At 37.1% G+C, this 27,706-nt stretch overlaps 1 protein-coding gene across 1 annotated transcript in view; it reads left to right on the forward strand.

Moving 5' to 3' along the window:
- Xpo5 (exportin 5) overlaps positions 1-27,706 on the forward strand; it is a 53,699-nt gene that overhangs the window by 18,266 nt on the left and 7,727 nt on the right. The window contains exons 8-21 of the mRNA XM_058573201.1: positions 176-252; positions 2,872-2,971; positions 4,073-4,156; positions 4,679-4,804; positions 5,781-5,871; positions 7,578-7,706; positions 8,488-8,618; positions 12,339-12,494; positions 14,195-14,236; positions 14,501-14,590; positions 15,311-15,510; positions 15,657-15,756; positions 16,587-16,768; positions 26,875-26,975. Of these exons, the coding sequence (XP_058429184.1) occupies positions 176-252; positions 2,872-2,971; positions 4,073-4,156; positions 4,679-4,804; positions 5,781-5,871; positions 7,578-7,706; positions 8,488-8,618; positions 12,339-12,494; positions 14,195-14,236; positions 14,501-14,590; positions 15,311-15,510; positions 15,657-15,756; positions 16,587-16,768; positions 26,875-26,975 (1,609 nt within the window). The remainder of the gene's footprint in view (positions 1-175; positions 253-2,871; positions 2,972-4,072; positions 4,157-4,678; positions 4,805-5,780; positions 5,872-7,577; positions 7,707-8,487; positions 8,619-12,338; positions 12,495-14,194; positions 14,237-14,500; positions 14,591-15,310; positions 15,511-15,656; positions 15,757-16,586; positions 16,769-26,874; positions 26,976-27,706) is intronic.

The raw sequence follows: 27,706 nt of genomic DNA on the forward strand, positions 1-27,706 counted from the left end.
CCAGATTTGGTTTGAAAGAGTTGGCTTTCTTTTTTTTCTAGTGTTCAGCAAGCCCTGGGTATATAATAAATTATAAAGTTAGTGTATTTGATTGTATAGATATAGAAGACGTTAGTACTTTGAGACTTTTGGTAATATAAAATGTATGACTGTGTTTCCCTAAAATTGGGTCTAGGGAAAATTAGAGGACCGGAAGCCCTTGATGGTCTTATTTGGAGATGTTGCCATGCATTATATACTCTCTGCTGCACAGTGAGTATCTTTATCTTTCAGTGTGTTGTAGTGTTTTGTTTTACTTATTTATTTTGGTTTTGAACTCAGTGTATGCCCAGTACAGACTGTACCATTGACCTATACACATGGCCCCACAATATGTTTTTTTTTTAATATATTTATTAAAAATATTTTTAGGTGGGCACAGTATCTTTATTTTACATTTATGTGGTGCTGAGGATCGAACCCAGTGCCTCGTGCATGCTAGGCGAGCGCTCTACCACTGAGCCACAACCCCAGACCCTCACAATATGTTTTTATAATTTTTATGTCTTATTTGGCCATGTCTTAAATTCCTGTAAATACTAGCAGTGAATTAACAGCATTTATGGATAAGAAAATAAGACAGTCTTGGCGGCCAGGTATGGTGGTGTACACATGTAATCTCAGCACATCGGGACTATAAGGCAGGAGGATTGCAAGTTCAAAACCAACCTCAGCAACTTAGCAAGGCCCTGTCTCAAAATAAAAAATAAGAAGGGCTGGGGATGTGGTTCAGTGGTTTTAAGCCTCTGGATTAAAACCCTGGTACCAAAAAGGAAAATAAGAATCTTAAAAGGACTGTTCAATCAATTTGAAGGTCTCTTGAAAGAAATAAGTTGTGGCCGTTGACTCAGCATCCATTCTCCCCAGAAAGCTAATCTCTTGTACTGTGTCTTCTGCTTCCAGTGATCCCTGGTCCTCCAAGTAGCCTTGGTGACCAAGTCTGATAATGCTCAGGTCTGCGGGGCCAGAGTCTATCCTAGGGCTTGCCTTGAGTGGAGAACTCCAGACACTCCCTTCCTATTCTCTTAAAGTTGTCAGTGCTGAGACTATTGGAAACAGCAGGAAAAAACTAAGATGTGGGCATGAAATACATGCTGCATACTGAAATAATATATTTTGCTTATTTTCTTCTAGTTGCTCTGGAAAATATTAAGCATTTCCTTTAAGAATTTCTTACCAGGGAATCAAGTAGAACTGTGTGTTGTAAATAGTTGAAGTTGTTGCAACACCCTTTTTTTTTTTAAATGTTGTTCACTTACTTTTTGTCCTAAGGACAAATGAAAAAGTGTGAGATACATATGTACTACTTAAATCTCTTACTATCTTCTCTCTCTCTCTCTCTCTCTCTCTCTCTCTCTCTGTAGTTGTAGATAGACAGCATGCCTTTATTTTTTATTTGTTTATTTATTTTTTATGTGGTGCTGAGTGCTGAGGATGGAGCCCAGTGCCTCACAGTGCTAGGCAAGTGCTCTACTACTGAGCTACAGCCCCAGCCCTCTTAATATCTCTTACTAATATGGCATTTATCATAGTTTACTTTCCTAAGGAAACAGCAAATGTTTTTTCGGGGATCGTGTTACTTAAATGAATAACACATCTTTAGGCATGGAGGTGCACACCCAGTGACTTGAGAGGCTGAGGCAGGAGGATTGCAAGTTCAAAGCCAGCCTCAGCAACTTAACAAGACTGGCTTAAAATGAAAAGGACTGGGGATGTGGCTGTGTGGTCAATCCCCGTTATTAAAACAAACAAAAAAACAAAAAACAGAGACATCTTTAATGTAATCTCTGTAGTTACTGCTTCTAGGTCCATTTTGTACTTTTGTAGAGACCATGAGATAGAAACTGGGGTGTCTCACCTCTGTTTATGCGGTGGATACCATATCAGACCCGGGAGTAGTAAAGTTATGATTCAGTCCAGGCAGTTAGGCTCCACGGCTTGTGTTAAAGCCATAGCACTGAACTGCTCTTTGATATCACAGAGCTAGAGCCAGATATGGTGGCGTACACCTGTAATCCCAACAACTAGGGAGGAGGATCCCAAGTTCAAGACCAGCTTCAGCTACTTATTGAGGCCCTAAGAAACTTAGCAAGACCCTGTCTCAAAATAAAACATATAAAGGGCTGGGGTAGCTCAGTGGTAAAGTGCTTCTGGGTTAGATTCCCAGTACCAAAGAAGACAAAAACCAAAAACAACCAACATCCCTAGAGTCTAACCCTATTTATCCTGAGGCTCATGTGATCTGTATTATACTCTAATGCCTGTAGGAGTCAGCTAAAATGGCTGTTGTTTATATTAGTTATTATTCATTGCTGTTAGTTTGAATAGTCCTATGTCATTTCAGGTTATATTTTGTCAGCAAATAAGTTATAATTTTTTATTTAGCAAAACTATTTTTGGATTCTACTTGATTGTTAGGCCCAAACTAAGTGATTTGGAGAAGCGAGACACAAAGTCAGGTTTTTATTATAGTCCTTTTTATATTGTCAGTGGTTGAAGGAATTGTTAAATACTCTCCGATGATCTCTCCAAGTCTTACCTGTATTAACAGTGCCATTTTGTGCAGCTGTTCATATAAATGTCTACTTTGTTTTATCTAGTCATGCACAGAGATCACATTATCATCCCAAAATACTAAGACTGTATGGTGCCCAGAACTAGAGTATCTAGTGAAGGAGGAGATTTCATTGAACCATATTGCACATCAGTCTTTGAGTGTTTGGTTTTTGTTAACTTTGGTTTGAGTGGTGAGACACTGATCACAGTTAGTTCCATTTATGGGAATCTATTGCTTCTTTTGACAGCTAATCACACTGTTCTTTCATTGTATAGAACTGCTGATGGAGGAGGCTTGATAGAAAAACACTATGTCTTCCTGAAGAGACTCTGTCAGGTGTTGTGTGCACTGGGCAATCAGCTGTGTGCCTTGCTGGTGAGCATTTGCTTACTTTCTGAAGAACTTCAGAATGTTTGAGAAGAGCATTTAGAAAATGACATTTCTATAAAGGGTTGCAGATTCCATTAATGTAACTTGATGGGGCATTGTCTTTAGATTATTTTATATGATTATATAATTTAAATTATTTTAATAGGGTTTGAATGATTGAAATTTCTTTTAACAAGTCTCAGTTATTAGCAATAAACAGGCAAGTCTGTTATTCTATAAAGTTGACGTTTTTATTCTTGTGAATTTGTATGTTAATTTGCTGAGCATATTACCTATTCAACTTCTGTTTACTTGAATTAACAGAACACAAAACATGGAATCGATTAAAAAACCCTTTCCTAGTCTAACAGATATATTATTAGATCATAAAAGAAAACTTAAGTCTGATTAAACTGGAAAAATCTGCCTTTAGGGGAATATTTAATTTTGTCTTACAAGTTAGGAGATAGGGCAGACATTTGCAATTAATGCTATGCTTTTATATCATTGAATGGATATTTAATAGGTCAGGTAAGAAATGGAAATAAGCCAGGTCTAAAGAAATAATATGTTTTGTTTTCTTCACGTAATTTCTGAAATGAATAGTTTCTTTGAGTTTACTATTTGAACAACAACATGGTTTGGGGTTTTATTTGGGGGGGGTGGGGTTGTTATTTTAAGACAGGTCTCACTGTGTTGTCCTGGTTGGTCTCAAACTCATGGCCTCAGTGATCCTCTTGCCTCAGCCTCCCAAGTAGCTGGGATTACAAGAATGCACCACAGCACCCAGCTAGTATCTTTCCTTTTTTTTTTTTTTTTTTTTGATTTTCTGTTTTGGGGTTTTGTTTTTTTCTCTTGGAATATTGCTTTTCTTTAGCCAAAAGGAAGTACAAAGTTCTTTCAAAACTGAATCTTTTTGTTGGTGCTGGGGTTCAAACCCAGGGCCTCACCACATGCTAAGCAAGCACTCTACACTTGAGCTATGTCCACAGCCCACGACTTTTTTGAGGATATAAGTTATCTGTGTTTATTACTCTTCCACTGCTCCTCTCTTCCCCAGTCTCTATCCCATCAGCATCATTAATATAGTTTTTTTTTCTCCTACAGGGCATAGATTCTGATGTAGAAACACCAGTGAATTTTGGAAAATATCTGGAATCTTTTCTTGCTTTTACAACCCACCCAAGTCAGGTAAACTTTATACAGATAATTTCTCAGAATTTTAGCTAGCTGAACTAGAATCTGCACTTTGCCCTTAAGTATAGCAACTCCTATTTAAAATTTGACTCTTCAGGCCCTAAGGATGAGTATATATGCTTTTTCTCTTAGGTAAAATTCTGATAATGCTGAGTGAGAGGTTTGTCCCAGGTGGCTTGGTGTTAAAGGGACTTTAAACACAAAATTTTAATTATGTTGTTATAAAATTAATTTCATCTTCACAATTTTTCTTTTGTCACACAGATTTCAGTATCCTTTCTCATGAAAAAGAAAGTAGAGTTTAGACCACTCTCCAAGGAGTGGCCTGACCCCATTGCCTGTCCTATTAATGTGTGGTTCATAGTGAGCAGTTGTTACTGATGTGTTGCAGTAGAGGAAGTTTCAAAGTCTTATAGAGATTTATTTGTGAAAAATGTAGATGATGACTACAAGGCTAATAGTCTTAATTATTTAGAATCCAAATCTTAACTGAGTTTGTTTTGTTTTTTGCTTTAGTTTCTACGGTCTTCAACTCAGATGACTTGGGGAGCCCTTTTCAGACATGAGATCCTATCTCGTGATCCTTTGCTGTTAGCAATAATACCGAAATATCTTCGTGCTTCTATGACTAATTTGGTCAAGGTATATATAAAGGGAATCTAAGCATGTGGCATGTAGGTGAATATGCATAATTATAAGATTGGCATCATTGACAGCCTTTTTGTGACCACTTAAGATCCTTTCCTTGGGCATATTTTTTATTCTTTGGGAAGAAAGAAGGCCATAAATGGGTTATTATGATTGCCCTTCTTTGTTTTAACCATTTACATATCAAGTATTGGGCTAGGTGCTACATCAAGAGCAGTGACCATACAATATGATAGTTGCTATTCAGAAGTTACAAGCAGAATGCTTTGGAAGTACATAGGAGGTGGAGTCAGGAATATTCTAAGAAGAAATAAAGTCTAAACATTGTTCCTGGAGGTCAAATGAGAGTCAAGAAGGCAAATGAGAAGAAAGTGAGAGTGGAAGCACAAGTTATTGTCCATTTCAATAGAGTTACTCATGAATTTTGAGGTTTGCTAAGAATTCTCATAGCTTACAGATTCTAAATCCTAATTTTAAAGCAAGAGTGTGGGGCCCATTGAAGCATCCCTTAATTGCTCAATGAATTTAGCTAGCATGTACTATGTTCTAATTTTCTGCCATGATCTTCAAACCTATTTTGAATGGAACACATGTTGTTCCATATATTTATTCCCAGTGTTTAGCATTTAATGAGGCAAATAGTTCTCAATTCTTCCTTATTGCATGCTGCATTATCACTTTATTTTGGGACTTTGTATTCATAGACCTTAAACAAAATTCAGAAGTAGAGTCTCTCTGAGGACCTTGGAAGGAAGGTATCAGCTAAAAGTGTTCTCTTTTCTACCAGTATGAGGAATATTAGAGCTGGGAATAAACTGGCTTTTGAGTGGAACAGAAGCAGTTATTTGTCATAGAATATCTAATGCAAATCTTTAACTATTTTTAAATCACAAAGTGCTTGAGTTCCTTAAGCTTAAGCACCCTTTTAATAGGTTCATTTTCATCTCCTACTCCAATTGTCTCTTTCCAGATGGGTTTTCCTTCTAAGACAGACAGTCCTAGCTGTGAATATTCTCGATTTGATTTTGATAGTGATGAAGACTTCAATGCTTTCTTCAACTGTAAGTGATATAATCTGGCATTTCTCCCAAAAGTCTCAGAATGGCATCTAGTGTTATGAAGAGTGGTTCATGTCAGTTGGGGTTCTGATCAAAGATCCCCAAATCTGGCCCAGTGCAGTAGGACTTGTCTGTAATCCCAGCGGCTCAGGAAGCTGAGGCAGGAGGATTGTGAGTTCAAAGCCAGTCTCAGCAAAAGTGAGGTGCCAAGCAACTCAGTGAGACCCTGTCTCTAAATAAAATACAAAATAGGGCGGGAGTGGTGGTGGCTGGGGATATAGCTCAGTTGGTAGAGTGCTTGCCTTGCATGCACAACACCCTGGGTTCGATCCCCAGCACCACAAAACAAAACAAACAAAATAGGCCTGGGGATGTGATTCAGTGGTCAAGAGCCCCTGAGTTCAACCTGATACCAAAAAATAAAAAGATCCCTAAATCTGGACAGCAGCGTTGTCTGGTTTCCCTTTGCAGGATTCTGGGACTGCATCCAAGGCATAGTATGTGTTCCATCCCACAAACATATAGATATGTAGTCTTTAAACACTGATGTTTAGGGACAGTAACCATATTTAAGATACCCTCACATTTTTTTTCATATTTATAATTAAATACCATCTTACCATGTGGTTTTATCCTTCCCAGAAAGAGTGGGAAAACCCATTATATCCTAATGTCATAATTCTGTTCTGGGGTTTTTGTAGCCCAATTTTCTTTCTTTTTAAAATAACCATTAAGATAAAATTCATTTACCACATACTTACAGTATATAATTCAGTGGTTTTAGTATTTTTGTGAGAATTGTGCAACTGTCACCACAAATTCATTTTAGGACGTTATCATTACCCCAAAAAGAAACCCTTTGTCCACCAAAAATTACTTCTCAGTTTCTTCATTCCTACTAATCATGTGTAACCAATAATCTTTCTTTGTTTTACCTATACTGAACATTTCAGATAAATGGAATCATAAGTGGGCTGGGGTTGTGGCTTAGTGTTAGAGCAAGTGTGAGGTACTAGATTCAATTCTCAGCACTGTATATAAATAAATGAATAAAATAGAGGTCCGTCAACATCTAAAAAGAAATACTTTAAAAAAAATGGAATCATAAGATATGGTCTTTGGTGACTGCCTTCTTTCACTTAAGACAATTTTTTTTTTTTGTGGGATGTGGGGCCAGGAATTGAACCCTGGGGGCTGCTTAAGCACTGAACCACATCCTCAGACTTTTTTATTTATTTATTTTTATTCTGATTAGTTATATGACAGTAGAATGCATTTTGACACATCATACATAAATAGAGTATAACTTCTCATTCGTCTGTTAGTACATGATGTAGGGTTACACAGGTCATGTAATCATGCAAGCATACATAGGTTAATAATGTCCAATTCATTCTACTATCATTCCTTTATTTTTTTTTTATTTTTGAGTTACAGTTTCACTATGTTGCCTAGGGTCTTGCTAAGTTGCTGAGGCTGGCTTTGAACTTGAGATCCTCCTGCCTCAGCCTTCCAAGCCACTAGAATTACAGGCATGTGCCTTTGTGCCCAGCCTTAACATAATATTTTTAAAATTCTTCCTTATAGCATGTATCAGTACTTCTTTTTAATGCCAATGATATTTCATTGCATATATACACCACATTTTATTCATCTGTTCTAATAAACTGTTATGTGCCAGTTATTGATTCATGTCCTTATCTTTGCAGCATCCCGAGCTCAGCAAGGAGAAGTGATGAGATTGGCATGTCGTTTGGATCCCAAGACTAGTTTCCAGATGGCTGGGGAGTGGCTAAAGTATCAGCTATCAACTTCAGTTGATGCTGGATCTATGAACCGTGAGTTTTTTCATTCCTAACATTGGTGAAGTATTATATCAAAACTATACATAGGAAATAAACCTGAGTCATATGTCAGAACAGCATATTAATACTATTAAAAGACAGCTGTTCTTATTCCTAGGGAGTGAGCAAATCAAAATGCTCAAAGGAGAGAACATTTCATCTGACACTACTTTTTTTTTTTTTAATTAGCACAAAACCATGTCCCTATCATTGCCTTATGGGAAGAATTGTTTATGATCACAAATATCTTAATTATTTGGATTTTCATGAATATTCCATAAAATGATAGAGAGGCATTAATTAATATTTATTAAGTGCCTCTAATGAGTTAGGCACTGTTTTTAATCGTTATATGTATATTTTCAACAGACAAGGCTCATAGAGATGAATTCAGATCCTTCTCTGATTATTCTTTTTTTGTTTTTGTTTTTTAGTACCAGGGATTGAACCCAGGGGTGCTTAACCACTAAGCCACATCCCCAGCCCTTTTTACAAAAATAAAGGACAAGGTTTTGCTAAGTTGTCCTTACTAAGTTGCTGAGGCTGGCTTGAACTTATGAGCCTCCTACCTCAGCCTCCTGAGTTGATGGGATTACAGATATAAGCAGGTTAGGGACCCTTCTCTGCCTTTAGCACACATGGTTTTCTTTGCCCAAGATCACCCTGTTCCTTCAACTCTTAAAAATCACCAAGCAGTCTCTGAGGCTGTGTTGTCTTTCTTTGTCTTCTGTGTTCTTGCCATGTTGAATAAATGTTTGCATGTGTGTTTCAAAAGCCTGTTCTACAGCTGGAACTGGAGAAGGAGGCCTGTGCTCCATCTTCTCACCTTCATTTGTGCAGTGGGAAGCTATGACTTTTTTTTTGGAAAGTGTGATCAACCAGATGTTTCGAACACTAGAGAAAGAAGTAAGTAACTCCCTTGCTGACTACATAAGTTTGATCTCTTGTAAACTATCAGGGATAGGAAAATCTGGATATTCATCTTACAGAAGAAGAAACTGGGATTTAGAGAGGTGAAATAACATACTCAAGTTTTCTTTTTGCTTTTTGTTTTGTTTTGTTTTTGTCTGTTTTGAAACTGGGGATCAAACCAGGGTTTTGCAAATGCAAGGTAAATGCTTTGCCATTAAGCTACATCACGGCCCTAACATACTCAAGTTTAAACAGCTAATAAATGGCAGATAGGATCAAAACTCACATCTCTTAATCTATTTAGTATTCTTTTTAAAAGGGGATGAATAGTAGAGCTTAATAGGACACAGGAGCCACAGATAGGATAACTATCACAGAGAGACCAGTGATAGAAACTTTGAATTGATAATTTGAGATATTTATCATAAAACTTTCTTTTCAGTTTATGGCTGGTAGGCCAGAATACTCATGTTGGCTTATCAGTCCCTTTCCCTTGAATAACAATAAATAGCTTAATTTTCTATACTTCATGTCATCTATCAACCTTCTCTTAGAACAGTATCTTAGCTATACCTATAATTAATCAGATAACAGTATATATCATGTTAATCTTGTTAATTAGATAAAATAATTAGTCATGGCTAGTTTTGGGGTAATTGCATCTTAGTGTTTTCTTTTTTTGGTATTGGGGTTTGAATCCAGGCCTTGTGTAAGTAAGGCAAGCACTCTACCAACTGAGCTATGTCCCCAGCCCTGTATCTTGGTGTTTTCTAGGTTAGTTGTGAACATATCTCTTAATGAAGGAAGGTGAAATATAATGCTTTTTCTCATTAAGAACATATTAACAAATTAGATCTCAGGGTGATGAACTTCATGTGCTTTTATGTTGATTCACTTCAGTTTGAAATCATGGCATTCAGAGTTTATCCCAACATGTAGGTAAGAAACCCTATTGGGAGTCTGCATTCTGCTACTAAGTGGGGCCTTTTATAGGTTGGAATTGCACTTATCTTTTTTCTTTTTTTTTCAATGACCCTTTATTTATATATGGTGCTGAGAATCGAACTCAGTGCCTCACATATGCTAGGCAACCACTCTACCACTGAGCTACAATCCCAGCCCCAATTGCATTTATCTGATAGAATAGGTATGGCATATCAAGAAAGCTCATTGCTCATTATCAAGTCAAGGGAAATGCTTTGTTTCCTTTTCTGGAATTTAAGCTAGATGTCTTTAATGAATCTAAACATGTGGTTGTGATCTTACTTGAAGGCCAAAGAATAGAATGATAGGGTTTGTCTGGTATGTATTAAGCATACAAAGGGACCAGCAGTATTTTAGAAGAGTAGGTGCCTAATTGGTTCTAGGCTGATTTTACAGTAAGCACCAAGATGCAATTACCCCAAAACTATGCATGCTAGGCAAGTAGTTATACTACTGATCCACACCCCCAGTTCACATTAAACTTTAATATTAATGGTATTTGGTCAAAATACCAGACTCTAATTGGTTCATAAAGTAACCCCCCCACACCATGAATTGTGTATAGGAGAAAGATATGGGCTGGAGGCAAATTATCAGTATCAAATTATTTTAGAAATTTGGTAGGAGTCAGGACAAGTGGTAGAAGAACAAATAAAATTCAACTCTTTTTTCTATAGAAGAATTCTGGGTGGTAGGATTTGGCCTTGTCAGTGACTTAAAGTAAACTTTTTGACTCTAAAAACCTATTGTTTTCTTCATTAATATGAAATGAGTTCACAATGAATTATTTCTAATCAAGAAAGATGAGTAGCCAGACATGGTGGCACATGCCTGTAATCCCAGTGACTTGGGAGGCTGAAGCAGAAAGATTTCAAGTTCAAGACTAGCCTAAGCAGTTTAGTCCATAAGCAACTTAGTGAGACCTTGTCTCAAAATGAAAATTAAATGGGCTGGGGAGGTGGCTTAGTGGTTGAGAGCCTCTGAGTTCAATCCCTGGTACCCCCGAAAAAAAGAGGTTGATATGTGATGAGTATATAATGAGGTTATTCATTTATTTGTTAATGAAATTGCATAATATGTTATATGTCCCTGTGTATGTAAGTGACAGATCTCAACCTGATCCATTTTATCTTGGGGTTATTGACTTCTGACTTTGTAGAGTATTGGCTAGTTTAGTGGTTTGCAGACTGCTCAGTTTCTGCTCTCAATCCTCTACCCCACTGTAAATCATGTCAGCTAAACTTTCATCATGTTCATTCACCCTTCAGTGAAAGAGTTTGACCAAGAGATTCTTTGGCTAAAAAGATTTTAAAAGCTACTTATCTAATTCGTAGAGGTAGTAGCTGTACTTTTGGTGTTGAGAACATTGGATAGAGTCTTGCTTTAGCAGCCTCAGTGATCAATTGGTGTAGGGGATAGTTGTGAAGAAAAGGAAATCATATTTTGCAAATGATCAGTTTGCCTCTGCAGATAGTAAAATGTAAAACTTACAATAAAGCAGTATAGTGCTGGCATTAAATATAACCCGTTGAGACAAAATAATCTAGAAACAACTTGAAACATATATAAGCTCCCAAAGAAACAAGAAGGATTAGATTAGTTAATAAATAACTTTGGGGAAAGAATTTAAATTGGGAGGAAGGAAAAAAGTAGTGGCTTTAACTACATGTATTTTTTCCCTTAATTTTTAGTTGTAGATGGACACAATACCTCTATTTTATGTATTTATTTTTATGAGTGATGAGGATTGAACCCAGTGCCTCACACATGCTAGGCAAGTACTCTACCACTGAGCTACAACCACAGCCCAAGTACTTGTATTTTTAAACTTACGAAACAGACTTTAAAATGTAAACTTGGAACAATAGAAAGATAAACACTGGATAAAGAATCAGTTGATAAAGCCTATAAAAAAGAAAAGCAACTTCTTTGAAATATACCTTTGACCCAACAATTCCATTCATCCCCAAAAGTCTCTCTCTCTCTTTTTTTTTTAATATATTTTTTTAGTTACTCATGGACCTTTATTTTATTTACTTATTTATATGTGGTGCTGAGAATTGAACCCAGTGCCTTGCACATGCTAGACAAGTGCTCTACCACTGAGCAACAATCACAGCCCCAAAAGTCTCTCTTTTTTTTTTTTTTAATATTTATTTATTAGGTGTACTTGGACACAATACCTTTATTTATTTTTATGTGGTGCTAAGGATCGAACCCAGGGCCTCACACAAGCTAGACGAGCACTCTGCCGCTGAGCCACAACCCCAGCCCAGCTAAAAGTCTCTTTTTTGAGACAGGGGCTCACTAAATTGCTCTAGGATTGGCTTTGAACTTGTGATCCTCCTTCCTTAGCCTTCCGAACCTCTGGGATTACAGGAGTACACCACCATGCCCTACATCAAAAATGTCTTGCACAATAAAATAATTGAAAGCGTAAACACAATTTTCCTAAAAAAGATGTGTATTGTAGTACTGTTGACAATAGTGCAGAACTGGAAATAGTTTGAATTTCTAATCATAGGAAATTCTACATCCCTAATATGGCACATAATAGCATCATAAATTTTGTAATATGGAATTAATGCTTTGAATTTTAAGGATTAAAAGCAGTATGTAAAATTATATATGGTAACCATATTATGTATTTTTAAACTAGGGAATTTAGCAAAAGTTGTTATCTCTGAGTGTAGGCTGCCACGTGAACCTCCTTTTCATGTCTGTTTATAGGAAATTCCTATTAATGATGGAATAGAGCTATTGCAGATGGTCCTGAACTTTGACACCAAGGATCCTCTCATCCTATCCTGTGTCCTCACTAACATCTCAGCACTCTTTTCATTTGTTACCTACAGGCCAGAGTTCTTGCCCCAAGTCTTCTCTAAGGTAAAGTCCTTCTCCTTTGTAAAGTTTATCTTAACATATCTAAGCTATTTATCTTTTTAATTTTATTTATCTTATTCATTTTAGTTGTTGATAAACCTTTATTTTTTTATTTATATGCGATGCTGAGAATCAATCCCAGTGCCTCACACATTCAAGACAAGCACTCTACCACTGAGCCACAACCCCATCCCCTAATTATTTTTTTAACTTTTTGAAAGTACATGAGGCAAACTAATAAACAGTCATATATTCATTTATCAAAAATTTATTGAGAATGAGCCATACTGCTAATGCCTTGCCCTTTAGGAGCACTATGGGAAGAAAGACACATAAACAGATGTTTTATCTATATGGCATTGCAATTGATAGACTTATATGCTGGAAAACAGAAAATAATACCTAAGCAGGTTATGAGTATGCTGTCAGATGATGAGGGAATTTGTGAGAGAAGGAACAATATGGATGGTTTTCTGGTTTCCAGTTTAATGACTAAGTGGGTGGCAGAGCCATAGCTGAGTGAGAATACTGGACCAGGAAGAGAGCAGGAGTAAAGAAGAAAAAAAATGATACTTGAAATTACTATGTTTGAAGTATATGTAGTATATCTGGATGGAGGTATCTCACAGTAAATGGACTATAGAAGGGAATTCCTAAGAAAGAGGAGATCTATGTAGATTTATGGGCAATCCTAAGCATTGCCATCATTGGAAGAGGAACAGTGGTGATAAGAAGTCCCCATGGAAGAAAAAAAACAGCCAGGGTAATGAAAGAAGTATTGTGTCATAGGCCAGCAGCACTTCAGAAAATTCTCAAGAGTTGGAGAATGCCCAATGGGTTTCTTCTTTCTATTCTTTCTTTTTTTTTTTTTTTTTAATACCTATTTTTTAGTTTTTAGGTGGACACAGTATCTTTATTTTACATTTATATGGTACTGAGGATAGAACCCAGTGCCCCGTGCATGCCAGGCGAGCACTCTGCTATTGAACCACAACCCAGCCCCTTTTACTTTCCTTTTTTTTTTTTTTTTTTTTTTTTTTTGGTGTGTCTGTGTGTGTGATGCTGGGGATCAAGCCCAGAGGGCCTCACATGTGCTAGACAAGCCTTTTACCACTGAGCTACACCCCCAGACCTCCAATGGGTTTCTTGGTGAGACCCTCATCTGAGTATAATTCCATCATAGTGACCAACAAACCAGCCATATTGTATCAGGTTAAGGAGTAAATGAGAAGTTATAAAATAGACTCACAGAGAGTAGATCACTCAATTTTTGATAAAAAGGAACGAGAGGTATCACCATAGCTGAGTTGTTTGACAGGTGGTATGGATTATTCTGGGATTCCATGACCTTTTACTTTGTGGTTTGATAATTAAATTGTAAATCTCAAGCATCTTACAGAGGTATCTGAGAAAATGGATATCTGATGCTTCATAACACGATAGAAAGCTTTTTGTTATCAAATTATTTCTGAGAATATACTCCTGGGATTTTGATAAATTTTATGATATCTACTGTTCAAAAACATAAGTGATGGGGCTGGGGTTGTGGCTTAGTAGTAGCATGCTTGTCTAGCATGCGTGAGGCACTAGGTTTGATTCTCAGCACCACATACAAATAAATAAAATGAAGGTCTGTTAACAACTAAAAAAATATTAAAAAAAAAAAAACACAAGTGACCTTTTTTTTTTCCTCCTCCCTTTAGCTATTTTCATCTGTCACTTTTGAAACTGTTGAAGAAAGTAAGGTAAGACCATTAATTAAACCAACAGATTATAACTTCTTGGAAGCTAAGTTATGAATACCTAATACTTAGTCTAGATTTTGATGTAAGTGGAAGAGTTTAGTAAAAACTGTGTAAACATGGGCTTATGGTGACTGTAAATGTCACTCCATTATACTCTTACAGTTGTGAAAATTTATTATGAATTTACCTGAGATATTCACATGATTCTATGCAGCATCAGTAAATTATATTAAAATTGGCTCTGAGTTTGTTGAATGTCTCCAGGCCCCCAGAACCCGGGCAGTGAGGAATGTGAGGAGGCATGCTTGTTCCTCCATCATCAAGATGTGTCGTGACTACCCTGAGCTTGTGTTGGTAAGCCACTTGACCCTGACTGAGTCACTTCTGAAGCCTGTCAAGTTTGGTTACATTTTTTTTGTAAACCCAGCTCTTTTAATGCCTAGGAAAAACTAGAAACTGTAGCTTCACATAGAGGAGTAGTATTGAATTGGTGTGTTCTTCCTCTCTCAACTGAGTTAAAAATGCAAATATGTCCTTCCCTCAAAATGGATGGTTCTCTTCTATATGCATAACTAAGTTTATCCCCATCCATCTACAACTCTTTACTATTTGATGTGTTACTACAACGATGTGCCTAAACTTGGGTGAATTCAGATGCAAGTTTCAACCCTTTTGGGGGGAGGTTTCTATAAGAAACTTACCATTACTCCTAAAATTTCCAGAAATTTCTTAATACAGTAATTGTATCTCTATAGACATAACAAATTGATCTTTGCCTGTTAATATACTATAAAGTTGATGTATAAAAAGACAAATTACCTTCATAGTTGTAGTATGGGAAGAAAGTGCAGTTCTCCAAATACTTGAGTATTGTCTTGAACAAGAACTGTCTTCTGCCTAATTGCCTTAGTATTTAGACAAAGGAAAAAATTCTAACAAAATTACTGTGTTACAGCCTTATAGGCCTGACTTTTCTGGGACTGCCTTGGTTCTCCTTCTTTCTTCCTTGAAAGTGACCAACCTCTCCTGAAAATCAGGCCTTTACCACCAGCTTTTTTTCTTTGTGATCTGCAGCCCAATTTTGATATGCTTTATAACCATGTGAAGCAGCTCCTGTCCAATGAGCTACTCTTGACACAAATGGAGAAATGTGCCCTCATGGAAGCCCTGGTTCTCATTAGCAACCAATTCAAGAACTATGAACGTCAAAAGTTATTCCTAGAGGAGTTGATGGCACCGGTGGCCAGCATCTGGCTTTCTGAAGACATGCACAGGTAGAAATCATCCTTGGAGATTGCCTGACTCACTGCACTTGATTACCCATTCTGTTTTCCAGCCTTAAAGTTAAAGCTCTTGTGGAAGAAATTGTCCTTACTTAAAATCATGATATAACTTTTCTTTCCCCCTCTTCACTTTTCAGAGTGCTGTCAGATGTTGATGCTTTTATTGCCTATGTGGGTGCAGATCTGAAAAGTTGTGATCCAGCTCTGGAGGATCCCTGTGGCTTGAATCGTGCACGAGTAAGACTTTGCTGGGAACAGGAAGTTGCTTGGCCATGGGTAGGAATAGGGATGTTAACAGTTGTCAAGTTTCTCATAGATTTGTCTATGTTGGTGAGAAATCTGGGTGTCTCCACTTACCTAAGCTGCTGCTTTTCTTCTTTAGTTTTAAATTCTTGAGTTAGTTCCCACAGCAGAGTCTTTTCTGTGAAGTCATTATTTTGCTTTAAGGATCTCTGAGTATCTCTGAAGACTAAAGGCATAATGAGGAAGTAGGTTATAACTTATTACTCTGTAAGGTGAGCCCTCCCTGCCATTGCTCTCTGACATATAAAATTCAAAGTAATAGCCTAACATGCAAACCCGAATTTTTTTCGGTTAATTGCTATTCAAATATGCATTATTCCTGGCACCTTTATGGCAAGTCACATTCATTAACCTAGCAAGTGGTTAAAAAGAGGTCTGTCATGGGAGAATAAGGCAAAAACTGCTGACGTTCAAGCTAGAGGGTACAAGACCAGCTCAGAAACATGATGAAATTAAGGTAGTTGGAGCATATCTAAGGCACCTTCTAATCAAGATTTTGTGGGATAGTCACTAAGCCCATTGAAAAGACATGAAAGGGAAGCTTACAAAAAGCACCCTTGCCTCTGAAAATGCCAGAGAGAGAACCCCTCTTGGACTTGACCTAAAGGAAGGGACAGGGATCCCATGGGGACAGAGAGAAACAGAGGGCTCTTTTATTTTCTATGGTCTCTATGTCACTTATACCACAGCCTTGAATGTATCTAATAGTACTTTCATCTTTTCTTTCCCACTTATGTTTACCTTTCATTTGTGCTTTTCTGTAGATGAGCTTTTGTGTGTATAGCATTCTGGGTGTTGTGAAGCGAACTTGCTGGCCTGCTGACCTAGAAGAGGCCAAAGCTGGGGGATTTGTGGTGGGTTATACACCCAGTGGAAATCCAGTGTTTCGTAACCCCTGCACAGAGCAGATTCTGAAACTTCTTGACAATTTACTTGCCCTTATAAGGTGAGTGAGAAAAATAATTTCTGTCTTGTTAGTCTTTTTTTTTTTTTTTTTCCAAAGAAGACTCTCAGTAGTTTAACCAGTTTAAATTTTTTTTTTTTTTAAATAGCAGTAATGAGGGATTAGGTCTTGATTCTTTTTCGAGTGGTTCCCCTAAAAAAAAAAAAAAACAGCTCTTGTTTGACGCCTGTAATCCCAGCCACTGGGAAGCTAAGGCAGTAGGATCATAAGTTTGAGGCCTGGGGTTATAACTCAGTGATAGAGCATCTTTGGGTTTAATCCCGAGTCCTACAAAAAAAGTAAAATAAAAATTCTTACTTGTATAAATCTTGTATTTCATGTAAGCCTATGGGAGCTAATCCCAGAATGACTTCACTTCAAAGCTTCTTCCATGTTCTTCTTCCACTTCTTTTTATGTCATCCTTACTTCTAAATTTTATTTAATCTAAATTTTTACTTGTAAAGGAGTTGTTCATTAGGAGCAGGATGGTTTATTTTTATAGTAGTACTTCTCTTGCTGGTATTCATATGAACTAACTGAATTTATCAGTAATAACTGAACTGAAATGTAAACACTATTCCTTTAACATTTTGCCTGTTTATTTTTGGGGGGGGGGGTTGCTTTGTTTGAACTTTACATAAATTAAATCAAAAGTGTGTGTGTGTGGTTTTTGTTTGTTTGTTTGTTTTGGTGGTGCTGAGGACTGAACCCAGGGCCTTGTGCATGCTAAGCAAGCATTCTACCAACTGAGCTATATCCCCAGCCCCTGAGGGCAGCATTTTTTTTTTTTTAAGGAGAGAGAGAGATTTTTTTTTTTTAATATTTATTTTTCAGTTTTTGGTGGACACAACAACTTTATTTTATTTTATGTGGTGCTAAGAATCGAACCCAGTGCCCTGTGCATGCCAGGCAAGCCCGTTACCGCTTGAGCCACATCCCCAGCCCTGAGGGCAGATTTTTAACATTACAAATTGTGTTGCGATTACATTCTTATTAAAGTCTTAGTAAACGTATATACATAATTTATTGGGGTAAGCACATACTAATGGAATTCCCAGTTTATAAGGCACATCACCAATAGAACTAGTTTTCCAAATTAGTTATATTAATTTATATTTTCCACCAGTCATGAGAAGTGAGTTTTAAATTACTACTCTTTTATGTAATTTTTTTTCCTTTATTTTATTTATTTTTATGTGGTGCTGAGGTTCCAACCCAGTGCCTCACACATGGAGGCAAGCACTCTACCACTGAGCTACAACCCACCCCAGACTACTATTTTTTTTAATATTTTTTTAATTGTAGGTGGACACAGTACCATTTATTTATTTGTTTGTTTGTTTATTTATTTATTTTAGTTGTAGATGGACACAATATCTTCATTTATTTTTATGTGGTACTGAGGATCTAACCCAGTGCCTTCCACAAGCGAGGTGAGCACTTTATCACTGAGCTGAAGCCCCAGCCCAGATTACTATTTTTTTTAACAGAGAAAAGTTTGCTTTCTTGAAATACGTGACAAGGTATTGATAGCACTTCCAGTGTCAAATAGTCCGATAAGGGCTGGGAATGTAGAGTGCTTCTCTAGCATGTGCAGACTGATTTCAGTCCCCCGCACCACACACATACTCACAGATCAAATAGTCTGACAAATTAAAGGTATTAAAGGTAACACTATCTAGTACAGAAAGTACTAGATAGGGGCTGGGGATATGGCTCAAGCGGTAGCACACTCGCCTGGCATGCGTGCGGCCCGGGTTCGATCCTCAGCACCACATACAAACAAAGATGTTGTGTCCGCCGAAAACTAAAAAATAAATATTAAAATTCTCTCTTTAAAAAAAAAAAAAAGAAAGTACTAGATACATACATGAGGCTCTTGAGTACTTGAAATTTGGCTAGTCTGAATTGAGATGAGCTACTTAAGTATAAAATATCACATTTCTAAATCTTAGTTTAAAAAAAAAAATAAAGTATCATTAATAATTTCTTATATTGGTAAAATGTTAAAATGATGTTTTTGACACACACTGGCTTATATAAAATGTTTCTTTTTTACTTTTTTAATGTAGTTATAGAAATTTTGAAATAATTTACATGACTTCCCATTGGACAGTGCTGTGCCCAGTGGGTTGGACAGAGGACAGTTATGAGAGATGAACTCTGGTTTTCAAAAGATTAGTTATCATTATCTATTAGAATAATAGTTCCTCTGTTTTCTTGAAGTTTGTTACATTGTATGCTTAATATACATAAAGTCTTATTAGCCTACTTATTATACTCTTAGCTGGTGATACTAAAAATATTTCAAAAAGGTGTGGAGTTTAGAAAATGTTTATTATCTAAATGTCCCTTCCTTTGCCAGGCAATACCAAGTTCCACATTAGGAGGAACGTGGTATTGCTGGGTGAAGGGTATCAGGCAAGGGGAGCCTAAATACTACTGAAATATAGTTGTTTTCACCCCTGTATGTAAACACAACTGTTCCTATTTGAGTGTTCTATACTCTTGAGTTCTGCCACCACTTATGAGTAGAGGTGTAGCCACAGTGGTTGTATGTCATTGAAGAAGAGGAAGGAAGAAGCTATAAAGAATACAAGATTCTCTTGTATCAGGAACATTTGACATACTGGTAGGTGAACCCTTTTATTATGGAAACTATAGGAGCTTGGGGAGGGAAGGATAGTTGCACACCCCTATAATCCCAGCAAGTCCAAAGGCTAAGGCAGAAGGATTGCAAGTTTGAGGTCAGCCTCAACAATTAACAAGGCCCTAAGCAACTTAGTGAGACACTGTCTCAGAATAAAAAGGGCTAGAGATGTGGCTCAGTGGTAAAGTACTTCGGGGTTCAATTCCCGGTACAAAAAAAAAAAAAAAACTTGTATTTTTTTTTTTTTTTTGAGAGAGAGAGAGAATTTTCAATATTTTTTTTTCAGTTTTTCGGCGGACACAACATCTTTGTTTGTATGTGGTGCTGAGGATCAAACCCAGGCCGCACGCAAGCCAGGCGAGCCCGCTACCGCTTGAGCCACATCCCCAGCCCAAAAAACTTGTATCTTGAGGTCACAATGATATTAAATTAAAAGAATAAAAGTAGGTGACTAGTCTCTGTCAGACTTGAAATTATTAATTTCTTCTTAGAAGAACTAATTTTATCAGAATTTTGAAACCAAAAAAGTAGCAAACTACTTTTTAAATTTTTTGTTTTGTTTTGCTGTACTGGGGATTGAATATTGGGCCTTGTGCATAGTTAGCCAGCACTCTTCCACTGAGCTACATCCCCAGTCCTTTATGTCTTTTCTTTTTTTTTTTTGTTTCTGAGGCAGGGTCTCACTAAGTTACCCAAGCTGGGCTGGAATTTGTAATCTTTATGCCTCAGCTTCCCAAACTGCTGGGATTACAGGCATGTGCCACCACACCCAGCTGGCAGTTAGGAGTTTTAAAAAATAAATACCAACTGAGCACAGTGGTACACATCTGTAATCCCAGCAACTTGGGAGACTGAGGCAAGAGGATTTCAAGGCTCACCTGGCAACTTAGACCTTGTTTCAATGTAAAACAAAAAGGGCCAGGATATAGCTCAGAGGTTGAGCACCCCTAGGCTTTTAATTCCCAGTACTACTGGCATCCTGCCAATAAAGGCACCTCTTACCAATAGTAAGGCTCCACATAAGCAGGAGATAAAGGGTAAGGCAAAGTTTTAGGTGACCTGGACAAATACTGGCAGACTGAATCTACCAGTGTAGTAAGAAGATTACACATGATGACCAAGAAGAATTTATCCCAGGGATGCAAGTGTGGGTCAGATACAAAAACCAATTAGCATAATATGCTACATTAATAAGAACAAAGGAATCAAACTAAAACCTCAACACAGAAAATAAAAGCATTTGAAAATGTTAATTCTCTTTCGTGATAAAAACAGCAAATTAGGAATAGAACGGAACTTCTTCAACATGAAAAAAATATACACATACAAACACACACACACACGGTTTTTTGGTACCATTTTTTGTTGTTTTGTTTGTTTTATGGTAGGGATCAAACCCAGGACCCAGCATGTGCTAGGCATGAGCTTTACTACTAGGCTATACTTACAGCCAAAAAAATTTTTTTTTGTATGAAAAAGTCCATGTTTTACATCACACTCAGTGTTACAAGACTGAAAATTATTCTCTTTACCTTCAGGGACAAGACAGTATTCCCATTTTCAGTGCTGCTACTCAGCATTATGTCCTGGAAGTCTCAGCAATTAGGCAAGAAAAAAAATAATAACGTACCCAAATGGACAAAAAAGTAAAACTGTATTCACAAATGACATGATCTTAGATATGGAACAGTCCTCCAATCTCACCCCCAACCAAATTACTAGAGCTAAGAGACAAATTCACCAAAGTTTCAGGATACAAGATGGATGTGGGTTTTTTGTTTATTGTTAGTTTTAGTACTAGGGATTGAACCCAAGGCACATTCCCACTGAACTTCATCCCAGCCCTTTTTTTAATATCTTCTTTTTGAGAGGTTCTCACCAAATTGCTGAGACTAGCCTTGAACTTATGATCCTCCTGCCTTAGCCTCCCAAGTTGTTGGAATAACAGAAGTGAGCCACCATGCCCAGCTCAGTTGTGTTTCTATATATCAGCAAGGAATTATTTAAAAAAAAAAAAAAAAAAAAAAACTCAGAAAATAATTCCATTTACAGTAGCATTTAAAATAATAAAATGCCTAGGAGTAAATTTGTTAACCAAGGGTATGGAAGACTTACATGTTGAAAGCTATAAAACACTGCTGAAGTTAAAAAAGACCTAAATAAATGGAAAGTCGTCTCCTCATATTCATGAATTAGAAGATAATATTGTTAAGATGGCATTCTACCCAAAGCAGCCTGCAAAATAAAAGTAATCACTATTCAAATTCCAGCATCTTTTTGCAGAAGTGGAAAAACTGATCCTCAAATTCATAAGGAATTGTGAGAGGGAGGAAATATAGCTCAATGCCCTGAGTTCAATCCCTAGTATCACTTTAAAGAAAAAAAAAGTATGCCTATAATCCCAGCTACTTGGGAGGCTAAGGCAGAGAGGCCATCCTGGCCACAAATAAATAAATAAATAGAAATTGCAAGGGACCCCAGAAAGCCAAAGCAATCTTGAAAAGGGAGGATAAAGTTCAGGGAAGTAAAATTCTCTTTTCAAAACTTAATACAAAGCTCCAGTAATCAGAACAGTGTTATATCAGCATAAGAATAGACATAGACCAAAAGAATAGAATTGAGAATCCAGAGAAAAACCCATACATCTATATAAAATTGTTTCTTCATAGGGGTGTCAGGACATTCAGAATTGAAAGATTCTGCTGGGATAACTGAATATCCATGTGTAACAGAATGAAATTGGACCCCTACCTCAAACCATATGTGTGAATTAACTCAGAATCAATGACCTAAATACAAGAACTAAAACTATAAGACTCTTTTAAATTTTTTTTGTAATACATGACAGCGGAATGTATTAAAATTCTTATTACACATATACAGCACAATTTTTCATATCTTTGTTATAAAACTCTTTAGATGAATACACAAGGGTAAATCTTCCCAGTCTTAGATTTGGCATTGGGCTGTTAAATAGGACAGCAGAAGCATAAGGGAAGGAAAAAATAGATAGATCAAAAATTCAAAACTGGGGCTGGGGTTGTAGCTCAGTGTTAGAGCACTCACCTAGCACATGTGAGGCCCTGTGTTTGATCCACAGCACCACATAAAAATAAAGGTATTGACAACTGCAACTAAAAAATTTTTTAAAAAAGAAAAAAAAATTCAAAGATTTTTTTTTTTTTTTTTGGCACCCCAGATTGAACTCAGGCATTCAACCACTGAGCCCCATCCTCAGCCCCATTTTGTAATTTATTTAGAGACAGTGTCTTGATGAGTTGCTTAGCACCTCGATTTTTGCTGGGGCTAGCTTTGAACTCACAATCTTCCTGTCTCAGCCTACGAGCTGCTGGGATTACAGGTAGTGCACCACCACGCCTGGCAAAAATTCAAAGCTTTTTAAAGGACATAAGAAAGTGAGAAGAATCTACTGAATAGAAAATATTTGTAAATCATTCATTTGATAAAAATCTAATCTCGGAGCTGGGGTTGTGGCTCAGTGGTAGAGCGCTAGCATGTGTGAGGCATTAGATTCAATTCTCAGCACCTCATGTAAATAAATAAAATAAAGGTCCATCAACAACTAAAAAAATATTTTTAAAAAAGAATTTAATCTCCATAATGAATGCAGAAAATAACAAATGTTGACAATGATATAGAAAAATTTGAACCCTCATAACATCACTGGTGAGAATGTTATATTGTACAGCTGCTGTGGAAAAGTTTGGTAGTTCCTCAAAAAGTTAAACAGAATTACCACATGACCTAGCAATTCTATTCCTAAATATACAACCAAGAGAATTGCAAACAAGTACTCAAAATACTTGACCAAATGTTCTAGTAGCACTATAATAATAGTGAAATGTTGAAAACAACTGAAATATCTACCCATGGAGGACTGGGTAAACACAGTGTGGTATATTTATGTAATAGTATATTAGCCATAATAAGAAATTAATTACCAGTTAATTCCTGTAATGCAGATAAACCTTAAAACAAGTATACTAAGTGAAAAAAGCCAGACACAAAGTTCATATGTGTATACTTCCCTTTATATCAAGTATCTAAATTGGTAAATCCATAGAGACAGGAAGCAAATTGGAGAATAGAAAAATGGAGTGTCCCACAGCTCATTTTATAAGGTTCATTTATTTAGATACCAAATTCAAACATTGGCAGTAACAAAGAGAAAAATTACAGGCCTTCAACACTTGTGAACACACATGCAAAATATCTAGGTTAGAGCGAGGCTTTGTGGTGCGTGCCTGTAATCCCAGCAACTGAAGCAGGAGGATCACAAGTTCAAAGCCAGCCTCAGCAATTTAGCAAGGCCCTAAGCAACTTAGTGAGACTGTGTCTCGAAATTTAAAATTTTTAAAGGGCTGGGATATATAGCTCAGTGGTTAAGTGCCCCTGGTTCAATCCTTGGTAACAACAACAAAAATTCTGGGTTAGAAGCTAGCAATAGAAATCTAATAATATAGTAATGTCTTTTAATGTAACCACATTCTCCAGCCCTCGTATCCCACCCCCGTACTGGCAATTAAACCTGGGAGCACTGTACCATTAAACTACATCCTCCCTGTTTTTAATATTTTTCCAATTTACCTTTTTTAATAATTTCAATACAATTTTTTTTGGTTTTTTTTTTAGAGAGAATTTTTTTAATATTTATTTTTTAGTTTTCGGCGAACACAACATCTTTGTTTGTATGTGGTGCTGAGGATCGAACCCGGGCCGCACGCATGCCAGGTGAGCGCGCTACCACTTAAGCCACATCCCCAGCCCTTCAATACAATTTTGCTAAGTTGCCCAGGCTGGCCCTGAATTTGTGATCTTCTAGCCTTAGCATCCAGAGTGGCTTGGATTACAAGGATGTGCCGCCTCCACCTTGTCTGGCCTTTTTTTTTTTAAATGAAGCCTCACTGTTGCCCAAGTTGGTCTGGAACTCCGAAGGCTCAAGTGATCCACCTGAGTGCTGGACTACAGACACATGCCACCACACCCAGCTACATTTCTATTATTAGATCTTACAAATATTTGCTGGGCAAAATGGCACATACCTGTAATCCCATCTGCTCCGCAGTCCAAGGCAGGAGGATCATTAGTTAAAAGCCAGCCTTAACAACAATGAGATGCTAATCAACTCAGTGAGAACCTGTCTAAATAGAATACAAAATAGGGCTGGGGATGTGGCTCAGTGGTCCAGTGCCCCTAAGTTCAATCCCCAGTACCAAAAAATATAAAAACTTAAAATATTAACAGTAGTATCATGAAATATCTCCATAATGTTTTTATTTTGACCCAAAATCCAAACAAAGTTTATTTATAGGGGTTTTGTTGTTTTATTTTACAGTACTGAGATTTGCATGCTAGGTAGGCACTATCCCTGAACTAACCCTCATCCCTGTTTATTTTTTGTTTTGAGGGAAGGTCAAGTTGCCCAGACTGGCCTGAAATTTGCAATTCTCCTACTTCAGCCTTCTGAGTAGCTAGAATTACAGGTGTGCCACACCATACCTGGCAAGGTTTATACACGGTATTGGTTGATATGTCTCTTAAGTCTCCATAAGTTCAGTGCCATTTCTTCGATTTATTTATTGAAAAACAGTGTACTTATATTGTATTCCCAATTGGATTTAACTGATTGCATCTCTGTAGTATTGTTTGACATATTCTATTTATATTTCTTATTAAAAAAATAGTTTGGTCTACAGGAGGGCTTAACATTCTGTAGCCCAAGGGCCAAGCCTAGGCCTCCGTGTGTTTTGTAATTAAATTTTCATTGGAATATACTGTGCCCATTCATTTACTTATTTTCTGTAACTGCTGTTGTGCTTCAGTAGTGAAGGACAGAGACCATAATGCTGGCCAAGCTTAAAATATTTACAGTGTGACCTCTGGTCTAGATAATTGATCTGATACCAATTCAGTTTTTTAGTAGTAATCCTTCATAGGTGAGGGTGGATTCACCATAAAAGTAGAAGTGCTGCTGGGTGCAGTGGCCTGTAATCCCAGTGACTCAGGAGGTTAAAGCAGGAAGATTAAAAAAACCAACCTAAGCCACTTAGCAAGACCTTTTACAAAATAAATAAATAAGGACTAGGGATGTGACTTGGTGATAAAGCGTCCCTAGGTTCAATCCCTGGTACCAAGTGGGGGAAAAAAAGTAAAATTGTCTAAAAAGACTCCCGTGTATTACATATTGATGTAGGACTAAAGTAACGTAAGTCAGTGGGGAAAAAAGATGTATTCTTTAATGTATGTTGACTTGGTTGGGTAGAGGGACAATTAGATGATTACCTGTCACCATACAAAAAACTAGAACAAAGACACAAACACACATCAGTCTAAGCCTACAAAGAATCAGTAGCATCAGTCTTTTTTCCATATTTTGCCCCACTGCAAGGTCTTCAGTGGCAGTGACACATGGAGCTGTCATGTGTAATAACAGGCCTTCTGGAATCCCTCCTGAAGGACCCACCTGAGGCTATTTTACAGTTCACTTTTTATTTTTCTTAGCAAGTGGAATGAGTACACTCAAATAATGATTAATGATAAAAAGTATCATAAGTACATAAACTAATAAAATTGTCACTTATTATCAAGTATTTTACTGTACATAGTTGTTTATATGACTGACATCATAGTAGGTTCTTTTATACACCATCACCCCAAGCACATGAGTAACACTATGATGTCATATAATAGCCACATCACTATCTTAATAGCACCAAGTATGGTATCTTGTTAACCAAAATGTCGTTATGTAGCACATGACTAGTGTCTATCATTTCTACATATTTAAAATGTTTTATAATTACCTTTAAAACAACACAGGTAGTTATGCACTCATTCTGGCTGTCAATTGTTCAGTGGGACCATTGCTATGGGCAGGAAGGGAGTACTATGGACAGCAGTGATCTACAGCCCTTGCTCCTTAAACAAAGCCTATAATTGCTCGAGTTAGTTATTTTGGTGGGTGGGAAACAGGCTTGTGCGTTGAGATTGTGTTCCTCAGAAGGCTGAAACAGCTATTTCCAGGTTCATGTTATTGAAATGGAGGCAGAGCATTGAGAAATGGGGCATATTACCACCTGCTGTCCTGCTTATGAACCTACAGTGTCACTAAAATTTCATCTACTGCTCATCAGAAAATCTGAAAATGCCAGAGGATCATCTTGGATTTAAAAGAAGTAGGCTTTCAAGTTTCAGCTTTCATATTGTCCTGCTGTCTCAGGTTTTGGTTCTTATGTTAATATATCTTAGGTGATGTATACTATATGTCTGCAATTAATAGCTTCAAATCGGTACCCTTCTCCATGGGACACCCAAGTGTTCCTACTTTCTATTTTTTAACCCCAATGGAGAAGTGTCACTGGGGGATCTACAAGGTGAACTCCACTTCTCTTCTGCAATAGACTAGGAAATATTCACATTGCACCCTGTTTCTTTCAGAACCCACAATACTTTGTATGCACCAGAAATGCTAGCCAAAATGGCAGAGCCTTTCACTAAGGCTCTGGATATGCTTGAAGCGGAAAAGTCTGCTATCTTAGGTAAGAAATCTAACCCTTTCCCCTACCAAGATCATCTTGTCTGTAATGGGGTCCTGAAGCAGCTTCAGTGTACCTTATGTATCACTATCTGACACTACCTTGACCACCTATTATTTGTTCAAAAATGCATTGGTGGAGTTCCTGCAGGCTGTATAAGACCAAGTATGTTCATGTCATTTTAGCATAGAGATCTTCACAGGCAAAATTTTCTTTTCTTTTTTCTTTTTTTTTCTCTTTCAATTTAGCTAGCAGGAAATTGTCAGTTTTATAAGTACCATGGCTTTTAACCCAAAAGATGTTAGTATACTTTCCTCCTTTCACATACATACATACATACATACACACATACATACACACACACATACACACACTTAATGTGTAATCAGAAAAATTGTTTTTCACTTTTTGTACCCAGGGCACTTAACCACTGAGACACATCCCCTGCCTTTTTTTGTATTTTATTTAGAGATAAGGCATGCTACTTGCCTCAGCCTCCCAAGGTGCTGGGATTACAGGCATGCGCCTCCTCACCCGGCTACTTTTTTAATACCTTTATTTACTTATTTGTTTTTCACATGGTGCTGAGGATCGAACCCAGTGCCTTGCATGTGCTAGGCGAGTGTTCTATCGCTGAGCCACAATCCATCCTTATAATCAAAAAATTTTTAAGAGTAGATTCGAAACCATGCTTTCCACTTTTTACCTTAATTCGGATATTACTTCAACTCGTT

Source organism: Marmota monax, unplaced genomic scaffold, assembly GCF_021218885.2.
Source record: "Marmota monax isolate L192 unplaced genomic scaffold, Marmota_monax_Labrador192_F-V1.1 WCK01_AAM20220418_F8-fsc00187, whole genome shotgun sequence".
Taxonomy (NCBI): Eukaryota; Metazoa; Chordata; class Mammalia; order Rodentia; family Sciuridae; genus Marmota; species Marmota monax.